Source organism: Babylonia areolata, chromosome 18 (assembly GCF_041734735.1).
Source record: "Babylonia areolata isolate BAREFJ2019XMU chromosome 18, ASM4173473v1, whole genome shotgun sequence".
Taxonomy (NCBI): Eukaryota; Metazoa; Mollusca; class Gastropoda; order Neogastropoda; family Buccinidae; genus Babylonia; species Babylonia areolata.
Genome location: NC_134893.1, coordinates 40,085,522 through 40,112,980, shown reverse-complemented (window position 1 = coordinate 40,112,980; position 27,459 = coordinate 40,085,522). Strand labels below are relative to the sequence as shown.

The 27,459-nt window shown below is 42.7% G+C and overlaps 1 protein-coding gene across 1 annotated transcript in view; it reads right to left on the bottom strand.

Annotated features, from left to right (window-relative positions):
* LOC143292771 (uncharacterized) overlaps positions 1-27,459 on the bottom strand; it is a 147,761-nt gene that overhangs the window by 36,820 nt on the left and 83,482 nt on the right. Inside the window, 13 exon segments of the mRNA XM_076603331.1 lie at positions 1,401-1,601; positions 1,993-2,195; positions 3,283-3,339; positions 6,338-6,436; positions 7,636-7,665; positions 8,472-8,687; positions 10,007-10,193; positions 11,316-11,479; positions 12,718-12,765; positions 15,650-16,216; positions 17,000-17,038; positions 22,183-22,749; positions 23,185-23,226. Of these exon segments, the coding sequence (XP_076459446.1) occupies positions 1,401-1,601; positions 1,993-2,195; positions 3,283-3,339; positions 6,338-6,436; positions 7,636-7,665; positions 8,472-8,687; positions 10,007-10,193; positions 11,316-11,479; positions 12,718-12,765; positions 15,650-16,216; positions 17,000-17,038; positions 22,183-22,749; positions 23,185-23,226 (2,420 nt within the window).

Here is a 27,459-nt window from a genome sequence, read left to right as displayed (position 1 = left end):
TTTTTTTTTTTTTTGGTGGTTTATGTTCTGCTCCTTTTGTGAGCCATGTTTTGATCTCTCCTTCACACATGTCTGTTGTGTCTTCAGTGCAGGTGGAGTCATGGATAGATGGGATATTCCATGAAAGACACACTGACAGTTTTCACTTCACATGGAAACCTCTCTGAATCAACCACTGATAAATAAGTGTCACTGAATAGGGTCTAACTGGTCATTTCCTCATATCATCATCATCATCATGGCCTGGCTTCGCTAACGAAGATCTAGGAAGGGCGTTGTCCACGTCTGATGCAGGCACGCTCATGGCTGACAAGGCCAATGCGGGAAAAGCAGAGTCGGCCGCAGCGGTTGCAAGGGAAAGTCTGGTCTGGGTTCGCGGCTGCAGCGTCGTGGTTCTTCCTCCTTCTGCGTTTGTCCTCAAGGCTGGCCCTGCGGTTGTTTTCGAAGGAGGAGACAGCTTGGTGGATGGTGCGTCGCCAGGTCTCTCGATCAGCGGCTACTGCGGACCACTGGCAATGGTCAATGTGACAGGCACCGAGAGCTTTCTTCAAGGAGTCTTTGTATCTCTTCTTGGGTGCTCCTCTGTCACGGTGGCCAGTGGACAGTTCGCCATACAGCGCGATCTTGGGCAGGCGGTGGTCCTCCATCCTGGACACGTGAGTCTTTAGCAGCACTGTCTCGATGCTGATGCTCATATACTGAACTAGAATATACACAACTAGACAAAACAGGATGCTGGGTCTTGTCTCACTGGTGGCTATTTGCTGACCTTAGGCTGGAGGTTCTTTACCTTGGTCAGAGTCTGAAAGACCCTGGTAGGTGACTGAACAAGACACAGAGAACTGGGGTGGACAGCATGTAATAGCATTTATTTTTGTGGCACTTTGAAAGAATGTGTGGCTGAGATTGCGCATGCGTGTTGTTGCTTGTGATGCTAGGGAAAGCAATTGCGTGGTGGTGCTTGTGATGCTAGGGGAAGCAATTGCGTGTTTCTTATGAATATGATTTTATTGTGATCATCGTTCCTCAGTGTCAGTGAGTACAGTTCTGGGTAGCTTAGCTGATCCCGTCACAGCAACTGTAAGCCAGGGCATGAGAATCAGCTGGACCGGACGGGTCCTAGTGTTTCGATGTTTGGCCTGTTGTCACACTGATGAGAGGTTAGCGCATTGTTGTGCACTGTCAGGCACTCTCACCCTTTGTATTCTGAAGAGATCAGAATAGAGAACCTCTGTAAAACGACCTTGTGTGAGGTGTTCATTCCCTTTTCCTCCCCCTCTTGTTCTTCCTTACCCTCTTGTGGAAAACGCTGTATCGAAGATAGAACCCACCCCAACAACTACAACAAGCACATGGTGGTAACGCCACTTTCTGGAGGTTGGTACAGAGAGGAGACTCACCTTGAGACGCTTCGCAGACCTCAGTGTTTGCTGTGTGTTGGTGCTGCGTTCATTGCCCGTCAGTAGCACCACATAGTTCCGGGCACGCCGGCGGTCACCGTTGCGGGAAGAGAAGATGTTTTGTCGGACGTAGTCAAACGCTCGGGCAGTGTCTACTCGCCCTCTTCGAGTGCCTCGGATCCTGTCCACTGCATCGATCACCTAGGGTGGGAGGCAAAAGTAAGCACTGTTTATCACAGTTCATAAGTAAACTAAGCAATCAAGGGACAATCATATCCTATCATTTGCACGTATCCACTTTAAAAGTAAACTGAATGTTAACCAATTACAGTATCTGGTACCCTTTAATGCAAAAGCAATGAAAGTTATCAGCTCTTCTATCAACGTGATAGGGTATAAACAGAGGTCACAGAACAAGAAACTACATCATGCAAAAAAGTAATTTCAATTTTTTAAGACAGTAGATGTAGCGTCTAAAAATACATGGTTCTCATCTACAGAAACAAAGGAGACAGGACAGATGAGCAAAGAATCCAAAAAGACAGGAGAAGAGAGGAGGCTGAAGAGAAAGAGAAGGTGTTCCAGAGCAGACCTCATCCTGGAAGTTGTAGCGGTTGAGGTGGAACTGCACAGCGGGGCGGGAGGTGAAGATGAGGGCTGCCACACGGTACTCGCCACCATCAATGTTCAGCAGGCTGACAAAGTCCTTGACAAAGTTCTTCATCCAGCCAAAGATCTGGTTGTTGACCGTACCGTCCAGCATGAAGACCATGTCTGTGCCCGTCTCCCGGATCACTGAGGTGCATGTGCACACACACACACACACACACACACACACACACACACATGCCAATATGAGTAAGTGATATTAGGACACGATTCTAAGATCTGTTGAAATAAACATAATCATGCAAATGGATATTAAGATAAAAATATAAACAAGCCAATTAGACAGAATGGTAGCCTATTGGTAATTGTTTTCTTTGTGAGCTTGTTCTTTTGAACATCCTGAATTTGATTCCAAAAGGGTGTCCAAAATTTGAATCCAAAAGGGTGACCATAATGAATATGGGCGTTGATTTGACGCCCATCTCAGTGTGTTATTCTGGTGGTGTCACTGTAGATGAGATAGGCAAGATACATCCCCCCTAACCTCATCCTGTTGGACCCCACACAATCACTGCCACTACTCATGGTCCAGAGGTAGTTGTTGAAATTAAACTGGAAAGTACCTGCTAAACCTTGCAAGAAGAATGCATCAAGTTTTTGCTCAATCTGAGTCTATCTGGCAAAATGATGATTTGTAGATTTTATCAGATTCAGGCAAAACAAAATAATAAAGTAACAATTGCAACTGTGCCAGTAATGATCAAACAAAACTGGAGCAGAACACACACACACACACACACACACACACACACACAGAGGGAAATAAGAAATTGAATGAAGTTCCTTTTTTCAATGAAGGAAAAAAAAGGATTAAGCACATTTGGCTTGTTTTCATCCTGCACTCATAAAAGAGAAATAATATAAGAAACATGCAATTCCAAAGCATAACATTACAAAGATGAATTTCAAATTATATTAAAAAACCCATTAAAAACAACAACAAATACATGCATAAATATTACTTAGAACAGAGTTAGAGAGAGAGAGAGAGAGTAATGCAAGTGTGAGCATGTGCATGTGTAAATGATGAGTGCTCTGTGAAACACACTGCAGAAGATGTTGGGCTATAAGTCAACTGTTTGCTCCATTTTTGTTTGGAGATATCTGCATTGCCCAGTACACATAGGCAGTTCTTAAGAAAATGACAGCCACATGCATGCTCGGCACACACAATTTTACAAGACAGCAAACTTTGTAACACATAGCTACCTACCAGGTCTTCTGCGGGTTGTTGTTGGTCTTGGTGTTGTTGTAGTCGTTGTTGGTGGTGCTGAAGGACAAAAGAAGGAAAGAGTGATTATTACAGTTCTGTTTTTGAAAATGATACAAATTCTGAACTAAAGGAAAAAGGACAGACAGACAAAAATACAAAACAGAGAGAGGAGGGAAGAATGTGGGGACGTACAGACAGAAAGAATGACAATGTCTCAATAATTGACCAGCACTGAGAAACACATCTGAAAATGTGGTGGTATCTCTCACTCTCTTTCTCTCTCTCTCTCTCTCTCTATATATATATATATATAAGTGTATTTCAATCAATAACCAAAACTTCTTTCCTTTTCTCTCCCCCCCCCATCCCCCCCCTCCATACTCTTCACTTTCTCTCTACAAAAACACAAAATGTGTGGGCACAAGCACACACTGTGTATACAAAAACCACACATATCAAAGAGTGCTACCATGAAAGAGAAAGACAAAGAGAGAGAGAGACAGACAGACAGACACAGACAGAAAAAAGAGAGGCAGAGAGTCACAGAGAGAGGGCAGAGGACACACATACATTCATTATCACATATACACACACACCATCCAACACCTATCCTCATTCAATGAACATCACCGACAAAGTCTGAACAGGAAAGAAGACGCTCATACAGAAAACACAATGAAGGTGGCAACATCTTTCACAAAAAACAACAACACCATAAGTGCTTGTGAGACAACCAAGATCACTGAATACCTGATGGCGTCTGACCACTGACAGATGCACGTTTGTGTTCGATCCTGCAGACATCTTTACAGACCAAATGATACCTGTGATGTGTCATGCTCCCATGCACAGCCTACATATGATAAACCCCATCTCTGGTCTCAAGTCAGTCACAAATAAAAGTTAAATTATAGCCAGTAATGGAACTTACACCAGTGTGTGTGATCATTTAGCAGGGAAAGCTGTGTGGGACCATGGGTGTGTGCATGCAACTGAATGTTTAGAACCAACACTGCAGGCAACAGAGGATCAGCAATTTTGTGCACTGTGGGCAGACTGGAATGAAGGTCCCATAACACACAACCAGGCAAACAAACAAAAAAGAGAAGATGCTTGTATCATGCTCAAAGTGATGAGAAAACCAGAGCCCTCATTCTCCAGGAAGCTAAAGAATAATCAGACATGTACACTACGGACAGAACTGGGAACTTTTCTGGAATCATAATGACAGACTGAAGTGGGGCCAAAAGTTGTTCGCAACCTGTGAAGAGTGATGGGAAGGAGGGGCCGGCACTTCCTGATAGTAACAACAGTTACTCATGGAGGTTACATGGGAAGACCATTACAAAGATCAACTGAGACAAAACTGCCGATTTAAAATGAAACTGAAACAATTCTTTCCTTCAAGGCAAAGCCATTAAGATTATCACTAAATTACCCACCCATTTCTGTTAAGCAAAAAGCCGTTCTAAAAACTGATCATGCATCACTGACCATACTGGTGATCGTATCAGCACTGAGGCCTGTAAGCTTCTGTTACCAAGATAAACAAAGACAAAATTGCTGATTTAAATGAAACTGAAACAAGTCTTTCCAACAAGGCTAAGCAGTTGAGATTCTTAAGGGATTACCCACCCATTGCAGTTAAGCTAAAAGTAGTTCTAAAGATTGATCATGTGTCACTAATCATACTGGTGATCATATCAGCACTGGAAGCTTGGGTGTTTAGAAGCCTGTAAGCTACTGTTTTGGTTTTCAGCCCAAATCTAAAGATCCATGCACTTATCTAAAGAAAAGAAAGAAAAAAGAAGGGAATTGTGAATAAATTCTGTCACTGTTAATCTTTGTGCTATAGGCACAATACATTTCCATTGAGACCAATGTTGATATTGAAAGCAAACTGAAGTGTTTCATTCTGAAGTTATTTTTTGTAAATGAAAATGTTATGGTACTCTTTATTTCCTTTCCTTTTGTGTATGACATATACAAAGTAGTCAGTTTTCATATGTAAAGCTAATGTTTTTCACAAATTGTTTATAAAATACTCTTAAGACAAATATATAGGAGTACATGGGACTGCCACATGTTAAAATGTCAGTCATGATGCCTAGTTTGGCACTGGCATTCTGAAGTCTGATTACCAAGTAGTTGAAGAAAATCTAAACATCTAATGCTAACATTCTAGAGTTTCATATATCAACGTTTGGTACAAAATGAATTAATACCGAACAATATAAAGATATTAGTGCTATCTGTAAACATGTGATATAAGTCTTTTGCTTTTTGTAATTTTTTTTTTTTAAACCCAACCATTTTTAAGAAATTCCCAATGCTGACATTAATTTTTTGTGATGCACATCCCTATCTAAAAACCGATCCTGTGTTACTGCCAAACTTATTATTTCTAATTATTGTGGTTTCTGAAGACAAAACCCCTTGATACAGACTCATGCATGCACATACACTCAGAAACACACAGATAAGAGACATATACAAGTTCAGTTTGCTTGAAGAAATGAGCATGAGGAAAGGATTCAATCATCCAGTCTTTTGAGTAATCATTCTTGGAACCAAGCAATGCTTCAACAAGCAATAAAACCAATGCACCTACAACTCTCCCCCGAACAAAAGAAAAGAAAGAAAAACAACCACAAACAACAATCACTGGTACATACAGTGATATTCGCACACACAATTAGTGATGTGTGCAATACAAGAGAAGCATGATGGTATAAGTCAACATATAAAATGAAAATTATGTCTGAAACTTCTGGAGCAAAAAATTAAATGTGCGGTCATTCAAACTGTCACATATCCCACTATCACTACCATGGCCATGCAATGCATTTAACGGGCAATCTTCAGTGCTGCTATCAAATTTCTTCAATGTGCAACTAAAAGACAAAACGCAAAAGAATACAAAATTGTTGAATAACATTCGACCCTGAAGCAGTCTTTAGTGCTTCTATCAAAATTCTTCGGTGCGACTGAAAGGCAAACGCAAGAGAAGTGCAAAATTGTCGAATAACAATCGACCCTGAAAATAAAACCCGACTTGTTCGTCTGGCTGGTCGTCTGGTTGTTCTCTTGGTTGTTGTGGTTGGTTTGGGCGTTGTGGTTGTAGGTTTCGGCGTTGTGGGGGGAGTTGTCTTTGCTGGAATGGGATTCATCCGTGATTTTTTTTTTTTTTTTTTTACAGCAATCCTTTGCAACTAACCTTGCTATTGTGCCAAGAATGGATTCTTTTAATATCATAGTACTGTCTACAGTTTTTATAATCTTAATAAGACAAAACCAGTTGCAGACTTTCTTTTATGTAAACAGGAGTGAACAATATAGCAATGTATTAATGGTAATAATGAGTTAGTGCTTATAACACATAAAATGTATTAGAGTAATGGAAAACAATGCAAGATTCAGTAACAAGTATTTAAATTCTGAAACAAAAAAAAGGGGCCATGATTACATACCTCCCAGCTTCCCCCTCACACACACCAACACACCAATAGGGCCCAGCCACACCGTTTCATGAACTCTTATTCCAGGTCATCTCCCCACATCCCCACAGAATGTGAATCTCATTCATTCCTTATTCATTCCTTGCAATCCAAACCACCCCACAGGCAACACTTTCACCTGGATTAGTCACTCATTGCAAAAGATGTTTTCTCATGGAGTGAAACATTGAACAAATGAATATGACTCTGCACTGACTTCTGCTGCTGTTCTCGTCTTGACTGGTTTGTTTTCGATAGACGAACAGGAAGCTGACCTCGTCAACACTGAACATGTCACTGATCAAAACACACACATGTACACACACACACACACACACACACACACACACACACAGAGCCAGAGGCATGCAGCAGTGAAGCCTGATGAGATCTTCACAGAGTGACAGTTGTCACTTGCTGTGCCATAGAGGCTGACCTTCTGTTTGGAGGAACAGTCAGCTGTAACATTCCTTGTTGAATGATTCCCGCCCCTATTGAGCTGAGTCAGCCTTTTGAGATTGACTGTTAAACGATAACAGGTTTTTGAGGTTGCCCCTTCCCAATTGAAAAACTAAGACATTAGGGCCTGAATTAATCACTCTCTCTCTATGCATTATGGATAAATTAATTCATTCCATAATGACTCCTAAGTGTCATGACATATTTGGGACATCAAGACTAGACATTCAAGCTAACAGTCACAGTCTGTGTGAATGGATTTGAAGCGTGTGTGGTTCATGAAGGTGTGCATGTATTTTCAAAAGTAGAAGAAAGAGAGGGACAGACAGACAAACACACAGACAGGCATTCTTCACCTTGAAGAGCAATGTTTTACAGCACATTTGTGGTTACTCACGTGGCACTGTTGGACGCATTGTAAAGCCCTCTGAAACAAGAAAAACAAAAATCTTTAAATAGATACACTTTGGATCCTGTTGAAACGATGTCTTTTAATGTTTTATCATGCACATGCAATCACGCGAGTGTGTGTGTCTGCATGCATGTGTGTGCATTAGCATACATTCAAACACAAACACACAAATTCACAGAGAAACATGTGCACACACAACTTGTAAACGCCCACACAAACACTCCTGCAAGTACCCGTATATAAAAACATCAGTCAAGAATAGTGATACACACATACACCATTCCACAAAAATAAATACAGGATGATATGCAGATAAATGCACAAACATTTACTGCACCCAAACTTTACACACATGCCAGCATGAGTACAGACTAAGCTATCCACACACACACATATGAACGCATAAACTCTTCTAACTCACGCTCGGAAAGTTTTGATCAGTTAAACAGTTTCTCCCAACCCCTTCCCTCACTCCTGCCCTCTCACCCCCCACCCACCATCTTCCCCCTTCCCCTCCCTCCTCAGCCTTCCCTTTCAGAGCTTCTTTCTTCCTTCACACACTCACAGTCCTACTCACCCTTCTTTGTTTCTTGTGTCCTCTCCTGTGACTTCTTCTCATCCCTTTCCTTTCTCTCCTTTTTCCTTTACTCTCCCTAACACCCACCCAAACTCCTTCACACACACACACACACACTCTCTCTCTCTTTCTAAGACATTTAAAATTTTTGATGGTGCACCCCACCCCTTTAATAAGAAATCACCCCAGCCCACAAGACCCCATCCAACCCCCAGCAATCCCTCGCCCCCCGGGGCCCACTGACCAGGACAGATGGAGGAGAAGATTCGCTCGTGGAGGAAGGAGAGGTTGTCAAAGTCCTTGACGAGGAAGCTGTGGCGGTGGGATGGGGGAGAGGCCAGGGCCTCCAGCTCTCGCGTGTCGGGCAGGCCGATGCCCACCGTGTAGATGTAGATGCCATCGTTGTGAGCCAGCTGGGCCTCACGGATCGTCCGCTGGCTCTCCACGTTGGACACCCCGTCTGCCACATACACACATTTCCAATCATCCACCAGCAAACACATGTATCCATACACAAACACATTTATCCATACACACACAAATGTACCCATACACACACAGCTATCTATGCACTCACCAACTTTTCTCCCCTTCATGCTATGCCAAGACACTGTTGCCTGACGGAATATATTAAGTAAGGATCCACCTATTTTTCTCATCACCCTGTTCATACTTTCAACTATGTGAATAATCAGCCTTGTTACTGCCCCCTTGCACCATCCGTTTTTCTTCACTCTTTTCAAACTTGAGCTAGATGGTTGTTTCATCATTGCTCCTCGTGGGATAAAGCAAAGTTCTTTTGGCTCAAACACTGGTATGTTCGTGGACTGCATTTGCCAAATTTACCTATTTCCTGTCATCATCGTCATCACCATCACTATGATCATAATTATGAACAAAGATGCTTGATTCAATAGAGTCCTTAATTTGGTCTCCAGAGCCTCTCCAATGATGATGACAGCAGTATATATATTCATCATCATCATTATCATCAATGTCCTCATCATCTTTTAAGAAGCAAGGATTAAACATTGCCCACAATGTGGTTTTACAGAAGGGTGATGGCAGTGTTCATCATCATCATCATCATCATCATCATCACTGCTGTCATCATTTTCATAATCATCATCAACAAGGATGTGAATCCAGTATTTCCTTTTACCGGGTGTGCAGATACTTTCATCGTCAAAATCATCATAGCAATCATTATCATCACCATTATTATTACTTTATCATCACCATTATTATTACTATCACCACTATCTAATTATGATACAAAAAAAGGTGGAGGACTGGGCAGTGACCATAATTCGCCATCCCCCGCCCTGTCTCACCAGTTGTGATAGTAGTAGAGTTTATCCTCATTGTTATCACTGTCATTATTATTAACCATCACTATCATTGTCATCATTAAAAAAAAGAAGAAGAAAAAAAGCCAATGACATGATCTTTTAGAAGTCTGACCAGTGATAATGATAGCAGTGTTCATCCGCTTCCTCACTGTTGTCACTGTCAATATTTATAATAATGTGAAAGAAAAGAAATGTGAAGATAACAAAGATGTGCTCCATGGACTGCATGAGGCCACACACACACACACACACACACACACCACACCACACCACCCACACTCATACACTTTAACACCGCACAAACACACACCACACCACACACTCCCATCCAAAAACCCACCACACACACACCACACAAAAACACACAACCAGACACACAGTCACCCACCCACCAACATCACACACAAACACATTCCAGACTCCTGACCGGTGATGATGATGGCAGCGTTGGGTACAGTGGGCCGGTCCCCGTTCCGGGGAGTGAACATCTGTTCACGCATGATCCGCAGGGCGTCCGCCGTGTTGGTGGTGCCGAAGTCGTAACGGATGCGCTGGATGGCACTGATGATGGCTCGGCTGCTTCTGTGCTGATTCAGCTGGAACTCCACCTTCACCTGCAAGGCGAAGGTCGTTCTGTTAGATTTATAAAGTAAGTTGGCGATGGTTGTTCTGCTAGATTTATAAAGTAAGTTGGCGATGGTCATTCTTTAAGATTTATAAAGTAAGTTGGCGAAGGTCGTTCTGTTAGATTTATAAAGTAAGTTGGCGATGGTTGTTCTGTTAGATTTATAAAGTAAGTTGGCGATGGTCATTCTGTTAGATTTATAAAGTAAGTTGGCGATGGTTGTTCTGTTAGATTTATAAAGTAAGTTGGCGATGGTCATTTTGTTAGATTTATAAAGTAAGTTGGCGATGGTTGTTCTGTTAGATTTATAAAGTAAGTTGGCGATGGTCATTCTTTAAGATTTATAAAGTAAGTTGGCGAAGGTCGTTCTGTTAGATTTATAAAGTAAATTGGTGATGGTTGTTCTGTTAGATTTAAAAAGTAAGTTGGCGATGGTTGTTCTGTTAGATTTATAAAGTAAGTTGGCGATGGTCATTCTGTTAGATTTATAAAGTAAGTTGGCGATGGTCATTCTGTTAGATTTATAAAGTAAGTTGGCGATGGTTGTTCTGTTAGATTTATAAAGTAAGTTGGCGATGGTTGTTCTGTTAGGTTTATAAAGTAAGTTGGCGATGGTCATTTTGTTAGATTTATAAAGTAAGTTGGCGATGGTCATTCTGTTAGATTTATAAAGTAAGCGGTGTGCTGTGGTTGTATGATGTCATGTGGTGTGGTGTGGTTTGTGTGGTGTGTGATGTGGTGCGGTATGTGTTGTTGTCTGGTGTGTGATGTGGTGTGCATGGTGTGATATGATGTGTGATGTGGTGTGGTGTGCATGGTGTGGTGTGGTGTGATGTGGCGTATGATGTGGTATGGTGTGGTGTGTGTCACGTCATGGGGTGGCGTAGCATGGCATGCTTGTGGTTGTGGTGTGGTATGGCATGGCGTGTCGTGTTGTATCATGTCATGTCATGTCAGTGTGTTCTGTTGTGTGTTCGTTCTTTAAAAAAATTTTTTTTATATGTCTGTTCCGTAATCTTGACTTCAAACAACCTATCACCCCTGTACACCCTTCCCAGTGGCACACACACACTACCCTGGTCCTTGAATTGACATGGATGATGGCACTGACCTTGGTGCTGAAGACAAGGACACCGACACGCACGTTGCCAGAGTCCACATCGGAGAAGCGGACAAAGTCCTGGATGAACCCCAGCACCTTACGGAAGTTGGCATCTGTCACGCTGGTGGATGAGTCGATCATGAACACCAGGTCCGCTCTCGTGTACGCACAGTCTGGCAGGTGGGGAGGTAAAGGAAAGGGAAAAAAGAAAGATAGAAAAAGAAAAGAAAAGAAGGAATGAAGGAAATGAAGAGAGAAAAAGAGAAAAAGGGTGAACGTAAGTATTCAGTTTGACATATGTACACACACACACACAAATGTGAACATATGAAAGTGCTGACGAACACACAAATTTACGTATAGGGGGAATGTTGCCTTTGACACACATACAAAGGCACATATACGCAAAAACTTACACTCTCCCCCCCCACCCCCCTCATATACATGTACATGCCAACTCATATGCACACACACACACTCGTAAGCATACAAGGACAGATGCATGTACACATGTAAGATTATATCAAAATAAGTTTTTCTCATATCAAAGTTAGTTTCACTGTGGCATTGTATATATATATATATATATATATATATATATATATATATATATAGTGCAGTGTTGGCCTAGTGGTAACACATCCGCATAGGAAGGAAGAGAATCCAAATGCACTGGTTCGAATCCCACAGTCGCCAGCATTTTCTCCCCCTTCACTAGACCTTGAATAGTGGTCTGGAATACTGGTTATTTGGATGAGAGGATAAACCAAGGTCCCATGTCCAGCATGCACTTAGCACATGTAAAAGAACCCACGGTAACAAAAGGATTGTCCCAGGCGAAATTATGTAGAAAAATCCACTGCAATAGCAAAATAAATAAAACTGTATACAGAAAGAAAATAGCGACGCTCTCCCTGGAGAAAGCATCCAAATTTTATGAAGAGAAATCTGTTGTGACAAAAAGAGTTATACAAAACACTGCAATATTCATTCATGATGGCTATCAACAATCTTTTATTCTGGGATTATTTTTGTCAAGATGGCAAAGAGTTATAAAAGCTTATTATCATACACATCATCAAGGTGATCTTGACCCCACATACAAACAATAATTCTGAATTCAAAACACACACAGTCACACATGCGCATGAAGGCACATGTACATATACGCCGATTGTGGCATGTGCCCATATGGCTATACGAGCCCCACCTCTCCTTTTCTCAACCCCCCCACTCCCCTTCCCCCCCCCACACACATGCATATATCTTTAAACCATCTATCCTGACATATATACACTTATAAATATACATATTATTACAAACACACATATGGTTCAGTATGTATGTATGTACATACGCATGCACAAATACTCATTAATACAATGTCATACTCACGAATCCAGTCACTTACAATCATCCACAGGTGGACGAGGAGTGATCTTAATCTTGGGCGCTTCACCTGATAAGAGAATAAGTTCACAACAGCTATATACATATATTCTACGACATGAGATATCGTCCAGTTCATGCTGTGTTCATACAAACACCAGTTATACTGCCTTGGTTAGTTTACTAAAGCTCCTTTAAGCAGTGTTATGTTACACAGAATACTGTTAAAAAGTTAAAAAAAACCCAACAGTTAGTGATATAGTTATCATTTTAAGCAGTTACAACAACTGTGTGTTAATTGATGTATGAAGTGGACAGTTGACTGGAACTGAAATACAACACATCTTGATATTAGCATGACACAAAGCCATCAAAACTGTGGTCAAGTATGTTACTGGACAGAGCAGAAATACAAAAGCAGAAAACAGCAGAGACAGACAGTGTGAGTGAGTGAGTGAGTGAGTGAGAGAAACAGACAGGCTTGGCAAGTCATCACATATGTCTGAATCCTGTTTGTGAAAGTATTTGATATACCCCACTTCTTTATATGATATTATTTCTCAGCAAGGGAGGGTGAAGAGAGATGCGTAGTGAAATTGTTGCCCCCCCCACTTTTATTTCCAGCTCTGTCATAACTGCTTCAATCAATGTATGGGATTTGGTCATACAGAAGAATCCATTAATCCATGCTAGCCTGTGATAATACATTTGGAAAAAATCTCTTCGGAGAAAATTAAAAATTTTCAGATATGCTGTTAAATTTCAGTGTGGTCCCTCCCTTCCCTTCCTGCCCCCCATTCCACCCCCACCCCCACTCTTATACACACTCCCATTTTGAAGAAAAAAAAAAACCCCAAAAAATCCAAAATAAAAACCCAGAAGTTAAAAATCTGATCGCTGTTCACACTGGCATCATGCAAAAAAAACAAACAAAACAAAAAAAAACAAAAAAACCAACCACCCAAAGAGCTGTTTTCTGAATCTTGTAACAGTGTATAAAGACCAATGGGAAAACGAAACAGCCCTGACAGCGTGTCTTTGTATCAACTGTTTACTTCAAATGTGGTACAGATCTGGTCAACTGGTTCTTCTTATGGAGCACAGCTAATGGCCAATTTAGACCACCAATAGCTGTCTGACAGACAACCAGGCGATGTGAACTAAAAGTATTCTGATGTGGAACAGAACAAGACAGTTAGTAGCGACATACCTTTGCAGTAGAATGGTGGTCCATGAAATGAAAATGCAAACAGTCATTGATGAAAACAAAAGAACAGGAAGACATCCTAAAGGTAAAATTGGATAGTTATACATTCATTTGTTCAAAATTCAGGTTCAGTCAAAAATTAATTTAAGAAACAGGTGCATGTATTGTTGTTACCAGGTCTCAAGGAACCTTTGCCCCTTTTCAGACAATGATCTGAAAATAATGCCAACAGTTCATATGGTTTATTCAGATTGCTTACAATCTCCTTTATCTGAATTATTAGTACTTCATGTCGGGAAAAAGATCCAATTTAGAAATGTGTAATTTCCGAAGAAACATAACTCTTTGAGCAAACATGCAGTTCAACAATGTCATCATTCAGGAAATGCACTGACTATTGCGACAGCTGTGTTAAAAGCAAAGCCTAAATTGGAAGCAAGAGTGCGATAGCTTGTTTGACTCTTTCCACCATTTTTTTTCTTAAGTGCATGTGCTCAAAGCAGAACTGATGATGACAGACTGCAGGGAATCTAGTTTATCAACATCCTCTGAGACATGGCAACAACAATGAAAACGAACAGACGCAGACACAGCAATTCCATTGACCAACAAACAGGTACCTAGACCCGCCCTGCGACCTCACAGTGAGCGGTGAACGTACACACGACAGTGTAAGTATCTTTAGGCAAACACATCATACACCCAGTGCCACCCAGAGGCTGTCAACAGAGAAAAGAAATGGTTAGACACAGAACATTGTTGGAAATAAATACTGTACTGAAGTCAGGATAAGTAGCAAATTAAAAAAAACTGGTGAAGCAAAGGATCAGGCAAAGGAAAGATCATTAGAGTTAAATCAGAGCAAAATATGTCAATAACTGCAATAAATATTCTCATTTGAAAAATAAATGCAGTTAACAATATTCTGCTGTTATCTGCTGCCACTCTACAATTTCTAATCTAACACTCTGTACCTTCTACGAAGTTGGTATTTTTCTGTTGAAAATCATACATCAAGACTTGTACATGGAAAATATTTTCATATAAAAGATGAATATTACTGTAACATAAATAAATCAATCAAACAGATCTACACTGCGATTTATTATTTCCTTAAAAATCAGTTTTCCAATATAATCTCAAAACATGTAAATGCTTTGCAAATCCAAAGACAAGCACTGATAATACCATTCAATGTGGTTGAGTTGTGATGGCCTGCAAGAATTGGTGGCTGATATAATGTTTACATTGACAACAGCCAGAGTTGAATACATCACTGATTACATGATTCTAAACATCTTTACATTTTACAATTGGAACATAACTGACAATGTTACAGAGCATGCACCCACTGAATGTTTCTGGTGACTCTAAAATATAGGTATGTTTGCAATTACGCATGGGTGAATTTTAGTGTAATGTCCAACTGAATTTTATTATTTTATTTTGTTGTTGTATTTCTATTGTTGTTCAGCTCCTTGTGCTTGAGTTATAAATCAAGCTTAATCTACAAACTGAAATGATAGTTACTGATGTAAAACAATGCTGGACTTGACAGAAAAAATTGACTTCTGAAGCTGAAATTTCTCTGTGTCCCCCCTGAACAACTTTTTCTTTTAAGAACTACTTACATCAATTTGCAGACATTAAAGATATTCAGTCAATTCAGTGGGTGCTCACAGTGTACTAAACTGCAACACCAAAGCTATATTATGTTGCCGTGATGAAATACACACTGATATCATACCTGTGCAAAAAGAAGCAAAGACCTGATCCCTGAGAGACCGGAGTTCACTGAACTCCTGCACAGCAAAGCGGTTCTCTTCTACTGGCTTGCTGGCAATCCCGTCCAACTCGGTGGTGTCCGTCAGTCCGATACCAATGGCGTAGATGTGGATGCCTTCTGCTCGGGCCTGCTCAGCTTCAGGAATGGTTTGGCGTGAGTTGATATTGGACACTCCGTCTGTGACTACAATGGCAATGTTGGGAGCTCTATCGCGATCGCCACTGACAGGGTTGAACATTTCTGTCCTCATGGTGTTGAGGGCGTCAGCTGTGTTGGTGCTGCCGTAACGGTAGGGGATGTTGTCCACAGCAGTAAACACATCTACCTTGGTGCTGTACCTGTTCAGGTGGAACTCAGTGTAGTCCTCAGTGCTGTAGGTGATCACTCCCACACGCACATTGCCGCTGTCGATTTCAGCAGTCACAAGGAAGTCCTTGACAAAGTCTTTCATCAGTTTGAAATTGGGTTCTGTTACACTGGTAGAAGAGTCCAGAACGAAGACCAGGTCGACCTGGGAGCCAGCACAATCTGCAAGAGTAAGCAGTATAAGCAGAATGTCTCCATTCCATTTACATTTAACCATTTGACCTTTGGAGTTCCACTGTTAGAGATACACAGGTGTGTGTGAACTGTGGACAGAAAGGGGTTGGTGTGAAGGTGTGAAATAGGCTTGGAGGTGAGACAGGCCAGAAGGGAACCAACAAATAATATTCATTGTTGTTAACAGTAACCTATTCTTTATAGCAAAGATCTTATCAGTTTCACATGATAAGCCAAAATTTGTTTTCCTCAGTGTAAAGCAACTGAGAAGAGGGGGTTATATTGTAAATATGTACTACACCTCGCAGACACAATTTTTTCTGCATACACACCACCAGCAACTCCCAATATAACTGTATAATTAACACAGTAGATTAACATTGTCAACATAAACTACCTATAAGTAATATCAACCCATTACAGTTACATTTACCCACATCAAGATCGGTTACTTCACGACAGTAAAAAAATAACCCAATATGTATACAGAAATCCATCAAGTTCACGTCTCACCACATGTTGTCTCAAACATTATTATAGCAAGAACCAATCATGTTTACATTTTGACAAGTGGATCCATTTCATCTAATCAAGGAAAACATAATCTGATTGCAACCCATAATGTTGAAGTTTGGTCAGTAAAATTAGTGCCTCATTAAACTACACATAACAGCAGCAACACCACATTTATGTTTTGTGCTGGTGTCAATGGACTCTCACTGCAGTAGATAAAATGTCTGTAAAAATGAAAACAACAGCTAAGTGACTCACCTGGTTTAGAAGGCGGAATAATGGGCGCACCGGTATGCACTGCAAATATAAGGTGAATTTCTTCACTGACACTTGCTTGTTTAACTGCGCCCTAATTTCATTAAAAAAAACATATCAAACAAACAACTATTATCTATATCAAATATTGCACTAAGCTGTGAAATTCATATTAAAGTTGGACTGAACATTTAAACAAACAGTTTACATCTTTCAATGAAAAAATAGTTCACCATATTTTACCTGCAAACATTTATTTAACTACAAGAACAGCAGCTGCTACAAATAAATAAACAAAACACTTGATAAAATAATGTATGCAATGCTGCAGTTTACAATTTTCACTCAAATTGAACAACTTCTAATGAATACCTTTTGATTTGTTTGGTAACCTGTAGAGAAGAAAATTGGAAACATGAAGGTGGAAAAACACCACACTATTGCATACAAAAACAGAGTCAAAAACGGAACTGACGGACTGAATGAAACACTCCTTACACACTCAGTCCTTTGTTTACATGTCTCATATATACAGATAATGATTCAAAATATTTCATGGAGCTCACCAACCCAAAGAAACCATGAAAAAAACACACAAAAAAACCCAACAGCAACACAACAACAACAACAGAAAACAACAACAAAACAACTGCTGGTTCATCAGCATTCTGGTTTACTTATTTCCATAACCATATTTTCATTGCCATGTATTTTTTTTGTCAGGATTTACTTCCATTTATCAGGAGTATTAGTTAGCATTTCAACAAGTGATCAAACAATTACAGTAATAACTATCAGATGATACCTTGTTTCCTTGTGAATTATGCCAGTCAAAATTTTTCTTTTCAGAAAACAAAGAAATGTGTCCCCCCACCCTCAAAAAAAAAAAAAAAAAAAAAAAAAAAAAAGAAAGAAAGAAAACAGCATCAAAGGAACAAACTATCTGGCAAATACACAGATTTATAAGCAATTACACAGTCTTGTTCATGGGTGGAGTGTGGGGGTGGTGTGTGTGTGTGTGTTTTGGAGGGTGGGTGTGTGGAGAGATTGGGCTTTCGCATTAGACACATACCAAATCTATTTTCCTAACTTTTTAGCAAAAGAACCAGTACAAGCGAATCCTCAACTCAGAAATCTTATGTCTGTGGCAATATCTAACTTGTTTGTGGTAAAATTGAGTTATATCCACCACATGATTTACTTCATGCAGAGTAAACTAGATGTTTAACATACCCACATAAAAACAAAACATTTATATTCAGACAAACAGATTACACACATACAGAGAATTTTACTTACAAAGTCAAAACCAGTCTATGAAGTTTAGCTGAAACCATTTTAATCACTTTAACATTTTCTTCTCTTTATTCATTAAACCCCCCCCCACATTACAGTGTTATAGTGTGTCAGGCGCCTATGGTGGAAGCATGGGATTTTCTCAGACACACTGCGCACTGATGGACCCCTCCTTCCTACCTCCCTACTCTTCTCCCCCCACCCCCCTTTCATGGCATCTATCCCCACCAACACCCCTCCCCATACCCTCTCTCCCTTTCCCCCCTTCCCTTGGCCAAGTACAGAGGGAGCAAGTTATCAAGAAATACTAAGTAAAGATGGTATCTCCTCTGACCATTCTCTTCCTATACACTCCCCTGCCCTTTTCCCTTCCACTCCCATCACCCTCAACCCCTTCCCCCCCTCCCCCCCCCCCAACCCCCCTCCTTACCCCCCCATGTCGATCTCTGGCAGGATGGCATCTGCCTCAATGGTCACCACATGGTGTGGTGTGTTTATCATGAGCTGTTTAGAACAGAATCAGGGCTGGGCGATCTTTCCTCCTCCTTCCCTTCCTCTTTTCATCACCCCCCCCCTCCCCTCCCCTCCTCCTTGACAATGCTGGGTTCTGTGAGAAAAGTGTTGAATGTGCAAGTCTAGCACGGTTGGTCCCAGATTGGTCTGTTAACTTCAGCCAATTGGAAACGTTCTGGGTCAGAAGATAGTTTGCATGCGGTGCCAGCTTGTGAAGAGGATAAAATGAATAGGCAAGTGGGGTTTCTTTCTTTTCCATCCCTGAAGCAGGCCAGGAGAGCCAGACGGTCAAGACAGTACCATGGGGGCTGTGTGCTGTTAAGTTAGAGAAATAAACACCTCAATTCATCTTTCTAAAAGACCCTGCTGTGGTACGAGGAGAGAGTGGATTGTGCACCTATCTTCTGCTGTTATCCTACTCTACCTCTTCACCTTCTACACCTACCCGTACACCAACTACTCAACCCCTGTCCCCACCACTACACTACCCCCCCTTTTAACAACTTGGCGTCGCCGACAGGATCAGCAGGTGAGGTGTCTCTTATCTTTAGCAGCACACAGCCCAACGCAGCCCAGCACAGCCCAACCCAGCCCAAGGATGACCATGTCTACTACCACAGCACAGCAGTCACCCATGCAGTGGTGTGCGGCACCCACACTACCAGTGTTCACTGGTGAGCCAGGCGAGACGTCGGCTGAGGACTTCGTCACTGAGGCGGAGAGGGTCCTGGCCGCATACCCCATGGGAGACGAGATGGCTGCATACTTCATCTACAGCCATCTGCAGGGAACCGCACGCAGGGAGCTGATGCTGCGGGACCTGGAGGACACCAACACCCCAGAGAAGGTGACCGGCATTCTGCTGGGGGTGTTCGGTGATGGACGGCGTGTCACCACACTACTGTCCATACTTTTCAGCAGGGTACAGCAGCCGGAGGAGTCCATCATGGACTACTCTCATGCTCTGCGCAGCATGGAGAGAACCATCCAGATGAAGACGACTGGGGCCCTCACCGCTAACATGCTGAGGGACCACTTCATCAGTGGCCTCCGGAACACCTTGTTGAAAAGGGAGCTGCGCCAGGTAGTGAGGCGAGAGCCTCAAACCACCTTCATCCAGGCCAGAGATGAAGCCCTGAGGCTGCAGAGAGAGCTGGAAGAGGACCAACAACAGCAACAGGCCAGGGAACAGATGGCACGACTGGGGGACAAACTGTTGTTGTTAGAGGGAAAAGTCAGGTCCATGCAGGGGCTAGTGTCAGGTCTAGTTGGTCAGAGAGATGAGGTTTTAGTTAAGAACAGGGCTGTGGGCAAAAAGAAAAAGAAGAAAGTTGGGAAAGCAAAAATCCAGTCAGCAGTGGGGAATAGGACTTCCCCAAACCACAACAAGGGTAAGGATTTCCCCAAAGTAAAGAGCAAGGTTTCCCACAATGAAATACACAGAGACTTCCACAATGGTCTCAAGGGGCGGGATCACAAACTGGAAGAAAGCATTTCAGATAAACTGATGAAGAGCCATTCAGTAGGTGACTGCAATGGTGATGATCCATGCCGAGATGAATGGGTGCTGCTGCCCATGCCACCTGATCCAGGGATTCCTGGTCAATGTTGGAAGAGGGAGAATGACGTAGACTGCCAAGCTGCAGTCAAGACTCCGAGACCATCACGCAAATCAGTGTGCACTGGTTTGTGTGAGACTAGCACCAGGTCTCATCTGAAGCCTGAAATTCACATGTCTTGTGGCTCAAAAGGTGCTAGAATGTCGGCTCAAATGGATAGGAACTGGGATGGGAGACTGACAAGGTCAATACTCCCAAAATGTAGTGCTATGTACAAGACTAATGTGAACCACCTTTCAGTGAGTAGACTTGCTGCTGTAGCCTGCTAGTGGATCTGGTATTTTGCATACAGGGTGGTGTTTTAGCTGGAAGTTTAATGCTGCTTTTCATGTTTTATGGTTATTCAGTCTGTTAAGTTACAATTTCTATACTGGCCTTTCTTGTTTGAAGGTTTTTAGGTACTGCTTTTTTGTTGCTGACAATGCTCTGCATTTATTTGTAATATGTAAGGGTGACATACATCAGATAATGTATGATGACAGGGATTCCTGTAAGATCCTTATGTATTAATGTTTTGCTAATGCTCTTCGTTGGAGAATTTGTCTCACCATTTGCATGAAGCAATTGATTGGTATGCGATCTGCAGCAATGAGGACATTGCTTTCAAAAGCAAGGGGTGGATGTTATAGTGTGTCAGGCGCCTATGGTGGAAGCATGGGATTTTCTCAGACACACTGCGCACTGATGGACCCCTCCTTCCTACCTCCCTACTCTTCTCCCCCCACCCCCCTTTCATGGCATCTATCCCCACCAACACCCCTCCCCATACCCTCTCTCCCTTTCCCCCCTTCCCTTGGCCAAGTACAGAGGGAGCAAGTTATCAAGAAATACTAAGTAAAGATGGTATCTCCTCTGACCATTCTCTTCCTATACACTCCCCTGCCCTTTTCCCTTCCACTCCCATCACCCTCAACCCCGTCCCCCCCTCCCCCCCTCCAACCCCCCTCCTTACCCCCCCATGTCGATCTCTGGCAGGATGGCATCTGCCTCAATGGTCACCACATGGTGTGGTGTGTTTATCATGAGCTGTTTAGAACAGAATCAGGGCTGGGCGATCTTTCCTCCTCCTTCCCTTCCTCTTTTCATCACCCCCCCCCTCCCCTCCCCTCCTCCTTGACAATGCTGGGTTCTGTGAGAAAAGTGTTGAATGTGCAAGTCTAGCACGGTTGGTCCCAGATTGGTCTGTTAACTTCAGCCAATTGGAAACGTTCTGGGTCAGAAGATAGTTTGCATGCGGTGCCAGCTTGTGAAGAGGATAAAATGAATAGGCAAGTGGGGTTTCTTTCTTTTCCATCCCTGAAGCAGGCCAGGAGAGCCAGACGGTCAAGACAGTACCATGGGGGCTGTGTGCTGTTAAGTTAGAGAAATAAACACCTCAATTCATCTTTCTAAAAGACCCTGCTGTGGTACGAGGAGAGAGTGGATTGTGCACCTATCTTCTGCTGTTATCCTACTCTACCTCTTCACCTTCTACACCTACCCGTACACCAACTACTCAACCCCTGTCCCCACCACTACACTACCCCCCCTTTTAACAACAGGATGTTCCTAACCAATTATTTTCAATGCACTATTTTTGTAGGGTATCTTATGAACATTTAAAACATCCCTCATTTTAAACAGTGGTAAAATACTTAACTTTAAACCGAGCACAGTATTCTGACAATGTATATCACAGATGGTTGTGTCAAGAATACAGACTGAAGAGATTTACAGATTCACATTATTTTAGGCACATAAAGGTAGAAAAAGACTTACTAGGACAGAAAGCAGCGAAGACCTGATCCCTGAGAGACCGGAGTTCACTAAACTCCTGCACAGCAAAGCTGTTCTTTTCCACTGGCTTGCTGGCAATCCCGTCCAACTCGGTGGTATCTGTCAGTCCGATACCAATGGCGTAGATGTGGATGCCTTCTGCTCGGGCCTGCTCAGCTTCAGGAATGGTTTGGCGTGAGTTGATGTTGGACACCCCATCTGTGACTACAATGGCGATGTTGGGAACATAGGCACGGTCACCGTTGACAGGGTTGAACATTTCCGTCCTCATGGTGTTGAGGGCGTCAGCTGTGTTGGTGCTGCCGTAACGGTAGGGGATGTTGTCCACAGCAGTAAACACATCTGCCTTGGTGCTGTACCTGTTCAGGTGGAACTCGATGTAGTCCTCAGTGCTGTAAGTGACCACACCCACACGCACATTGCCGCTGTCGATGTCAGCGATGAAGAGGAAGTCCTTGACGAAGTCTTTCATCAGCTGGAAGTTGGGTTCTGTCACACTGGTGGAGGCATCCAGCACAAACACCAGGTCTATTTCTGCCTTGTCACACCCTGTACAGTATTGACGATGATCAATTGTGTGCATGCATGTATGTGTTTTAGTATGTGGATAACGATGACATATGTATGGACAGGACAATAAAAAAAACAATAGCAGTCAAAGATGCAGTGTAAAATAAAAGAAAAACAGTGATTCAGCTAACAAGATTCAAATACAAAAAACCTCTTAAGAACCCTCATTATGCCCCCATCAAATGTTTCAAGCTGGGAGTACTTCAGGTGAGACTGTCTTGATGAAGTTTTTTTCTCATTTTCTTTCCCAAATATTTTCATTTCTTAAAACAACAACAACAACGACAAAAAACCCAAACAAAAAAACTCAAACATGTTGATAAATGGCAGAATTTGATGATCTTTTTTTGGACAATATTACAATAAGATTTCCAGGCAAAATTACTTCTGTCACAAAACAAGAATGGAACGTACCTCTGTTGACTGGTGGCAGAGTAACAGGGGGCAGTGTTGACACTGGAAAACCCCCCAGAAAGCAACAAGGTATTATACAGGTAAACACAGACAGTGAAAGAAATTAAATCAAAGTAACAATACTACAAAATAATGTTATATCTATGTACAAGTGAGTCTCATTTTCTTAAGATATTTGGTAGCACCAACAACACTGTCAGCAGACTGAAGACAAATACTTAATTTCTTCAGAGATGCCAACTCCTGTCAAGTGTTTGTAGGAACAATCAGGAAATTTGATAGGAACATCTTGAATCTGGTAGGAGCACTTGAGCCGCTTGTTTCTTCCTGGCACTCCATAGCTTAATCCACCGGGCACAGGTGCTGTTTGACCAAGACACAACTTGATTTTACCACGTTCTCTCTTGTTCGGGAAAACAATTAAGCTGATTGGTCCACTCAGTTACATACACAAAGCCAATCAACATCAGGCAGAAGGACTCAAACAAGATGGTTCAAGACTTCACAAAGGCCGTCTTGAAAGCTGCTATAGAATCCATCCCAAGAGGAGCACGCAAAGACTACAAGCCCTACTGGACGGAGGAACTCCAGAATCTGGAAGATGCAGTTATGGAAGCCAGGGACCAAGCAGAAAAGCAGCCATCACTGGAGAACAACATAGCGCTGAAGGAAGTAACTGCCAGATACAAGCTGTCCTGCGCACAAGCTGTAAGAAAAAGCTGGCAAGAGAAAACTGAAAGCCTGAATCTCGACAAGGATGGCACCAAGCTGTGGAAACTGGCTAGAACCCTCAGCAATGAAACAACAAGTCACACCACAATAACAATACAAGAGAATGGAAATTACCTCTCTGGAAAGAAGGCAGCAGACCACTTCATAGACGTCTATGAAAACATCAGCAATCTGGAAGTCCCTCCTGAACATAGAGCTGCAGTGCACAGGGCCCAAGGTGAACTTCATGAGAAAGAGCCCCAAGAGGAAGTCATGACCTCAGCTTTCACAGAGAAAGAGCTGGAGGAAGCATTGCAGAGCCTCAACCTGATGAAGTCACCTGGACCAGACGGAATCACAAATGAAATGATTCTGCATCTTGGGATGAAGAGCAAGGCAGTCCTTTTAACAATCTTCAACTCCAGCTGGAAGATAGGATCAGTCCCACAGTGTTGGAGGGAAGCAGACATGATCCCCATTCACAAAAAGGGAAAGGACCAGTCGAAGGCTGACAACTACAGACCCATCAGCCTTACAAGCTGCTTGGGAAAGCTGATGGAGAGACTTGTCACTAGGCTTGTCTGGCACCTTGAGAAGCATCAGCTGCTGAGCCCTGAACAGGCAGGCTTCCGCCAACACACATCAACAGAAGACCAGATCACATGCATCGCTCAAAGCATTGAGGACGCATTCCAAGAAAAGAAGAACATGCTTGCTGTCTGGATTGACATGGAGAAGGCGTTCGACAAAGTCTGGAATGACAGACTCAGGCTCAAACTACGGCGATGTGGTGTGTCTGGGAGGATGTACACCTGGATCAGCCAGTACCTACACAACCGCCAAGCCCAAGTCAAGATTCAGGGCCAGAAGAGCAAGAAGAAGATGCTGAGACAGGGAGTACCACAAGGAGGAGTCCTTTCGCCAACGCTGTTCCTCATCTTCATAGATGACATCGTCAGAGAACTGCCAAGAAGGGTCAGAGGAGCGATCTACGCAGATGACCTGGTACCCTGATGCTCTGAAGAGTACACCACTACAGCACAGGTACGCCTCCAGACTGCGCTCAACAAGATCAGCAACTGGACCAAGGAATGGCTTGTCTCTGTCAACTCAAGCAAAACAACCTACACAGTCTTCAGCCTATCCAGCAAGAAGCAAGAGGCGAAACTGACACTGAACAACCAAAGGCTTGCAGAGGAACCCACTCCTGGGAGTGACCTTTGACTGCAGGCTCACTTGGAAACAGCAGATCACCAGATGCTGTAGCAGGGCCAAGCTGAGACTGGTGATCATGAAGAAACTTACAGGGATGGGCTGGGGGGCTGATGAACGTATCCTAAAGAGACTCTATATGGGGATAGTCTGACCTGTAGTTGAGTACGGGACATCAGCATGGGCATCAGCTGCAAAGTCTAACCACGACCATCTCAACAAGATACAGAACCAAGCTCAGCTTGTCATAACTGGCGCCATGAGATCCACCACAGTTCTGAAGATGGAGGAGACCACTGGGATACAGTCATTGGAGGACAGAAGGGACACAAAGATCCTCATCCAGGCAGCAAAATTCAAATACCTTGAAAACCATCCAATGAACAACAGAATGAGCAGACGTACCAAGAACCGGCTGAAAAGAGGCAGCTTCATCCACCAGTCAAGACGCCTTGAAAGACAAACCCCAGTCTTGATGGAACATGAAGCAAAGCCTATCCCAGCAAATGTCACCCACCCATCTTGGAAGAGGCAGGTGTTCCCAACAGTCGTCACCAGCATTCCCAGAGTGGAGAAGAGAGGAACACAGTCAGACACCCAAAGGAAGGCCCTGGCAACCAGTACCCCCAGGAAGACTGGACCCATGTCTTTACAGATGGCTCTGCCACAGAAGCAACGAGGGATGGTGGAGCTGGAATCTTCCTCCGATATAAAGACGGAGATGAAGAAATTGCAATCCCAACAGGAAAATACTCCACCAACTTCCGAGCTGAGCTATAAGCCCTCTGTGAGGCAGCCACAACAGTCTTGCAGAACTCCACAAGAACAACAGGGCAGGTGGTGGTGTTCTCAGACGTTCTCTCCATGCTCCAAGCCCTCAAGAACTTCCGCTGTGAAGAACAGAACCATCTCACTCCAGCCCTTGTTGCCCTGAGTGCCAGAGTGGAGAAAGTGGTGATACAATGGGTACCAGCACACTGTGGCATCAGAGGCAACGAAAAAGCGGACATTCTGGCAAAAGACGGTGCACAGAAGGAGCAGGCCAACAAACTGGTGTCATACGATGAAATCAAGACAATCATCAAGGCACAGCAAGGAATAAAGTGGCACCTCCAGCACCCCAAATATAACCCAGAAGACAGATACCATTTGCTGGAACGACGGGAAGAGGTCAAGATCTTCCACCTGAGGACTGGACACAACCGCCTGCTCCAACACATGCACACAAAATTTGGCATTGGACAGAGTGGAGAGTGCCTCTGTGGTGAGGGACCAATGACAACCGACCACATCCTTCAAGACTGTAGGACGCATGCAGCATCCAGGAGGAAGTACTGGCCAACACCGACAGCAGTGGAAGCCAAACTGTATGGCACCCTGGAGGAGCTGCGATGGACGGCAGCCTTCATCGAGGACACCGGGCTGCTCATCTAATGGGAGGCGAACGAGGAAGAAGAAGAAGAAGGTCCACTCAGTGCTGATTCAATGTTAACACACATGCGAATAGCTGAGCATCATCATGTAAGACCAAGGTTAGTAGTGACTACCCTGACCTCATAATCGATATGTCTAGAGTGTCTGGGTAATATTACTACAGCAAAGCATGTAACCATGCTAAGTAGTTGAAAATGAACTTGTCGGAACAATTTTGACATTGGCGCAATGTTTGAACAAACTGTGATTGAGCGTAACAAAACATAGTGAAATCTTAACAGTTGGCATCTCTGTTTCTTTCACACCGCTAGAAATCAGTGTGTTCATTCAAGTAGCTGTGCAAGAACATGGTGAAATCATAACAGTTGGCATCTCTGTTTCTTTCACACCGCTAGAAATCAGTGTGTTCATTCAAGTAGCTGTGCAAGAACATGGTGAAATCATAACAGTTGGCATCTCTGTTTCTTTCACACCGCTAGAAATCAGTGTGTTCATTCAAGTAGCTGTGCAAGAACATGGTGAAATCATAACAGTTGGCATCTCTGTTTCTTTCACACCGCTAGAAATCAGTGTGTTGGTTCAAGTAGCTGTGCAAGAACACCCATTATTGTCCTGTTGTTTTGTCATAATTTTTCTTCTAAACATTTCTTACATGAAATGCAGTTGCATATGAACACAATCGCCTACAAACATACCTATACCCTTCAAAATGAGTGAAACAATTCATAGCTTTTATGCCTTTCTACACTCAACATAGAAGCAATCGACTTATGGTAAAAACAACAACAACCAAATTTCAATCATTTATACACTGACAAAATCACACGTATGACTTTCAGAAATTATAAGAAAATACATCACTATTATGATGAAGAACCCATTTAAAAACTGCAAAGTGTTATGTGAAATATGTAGTGT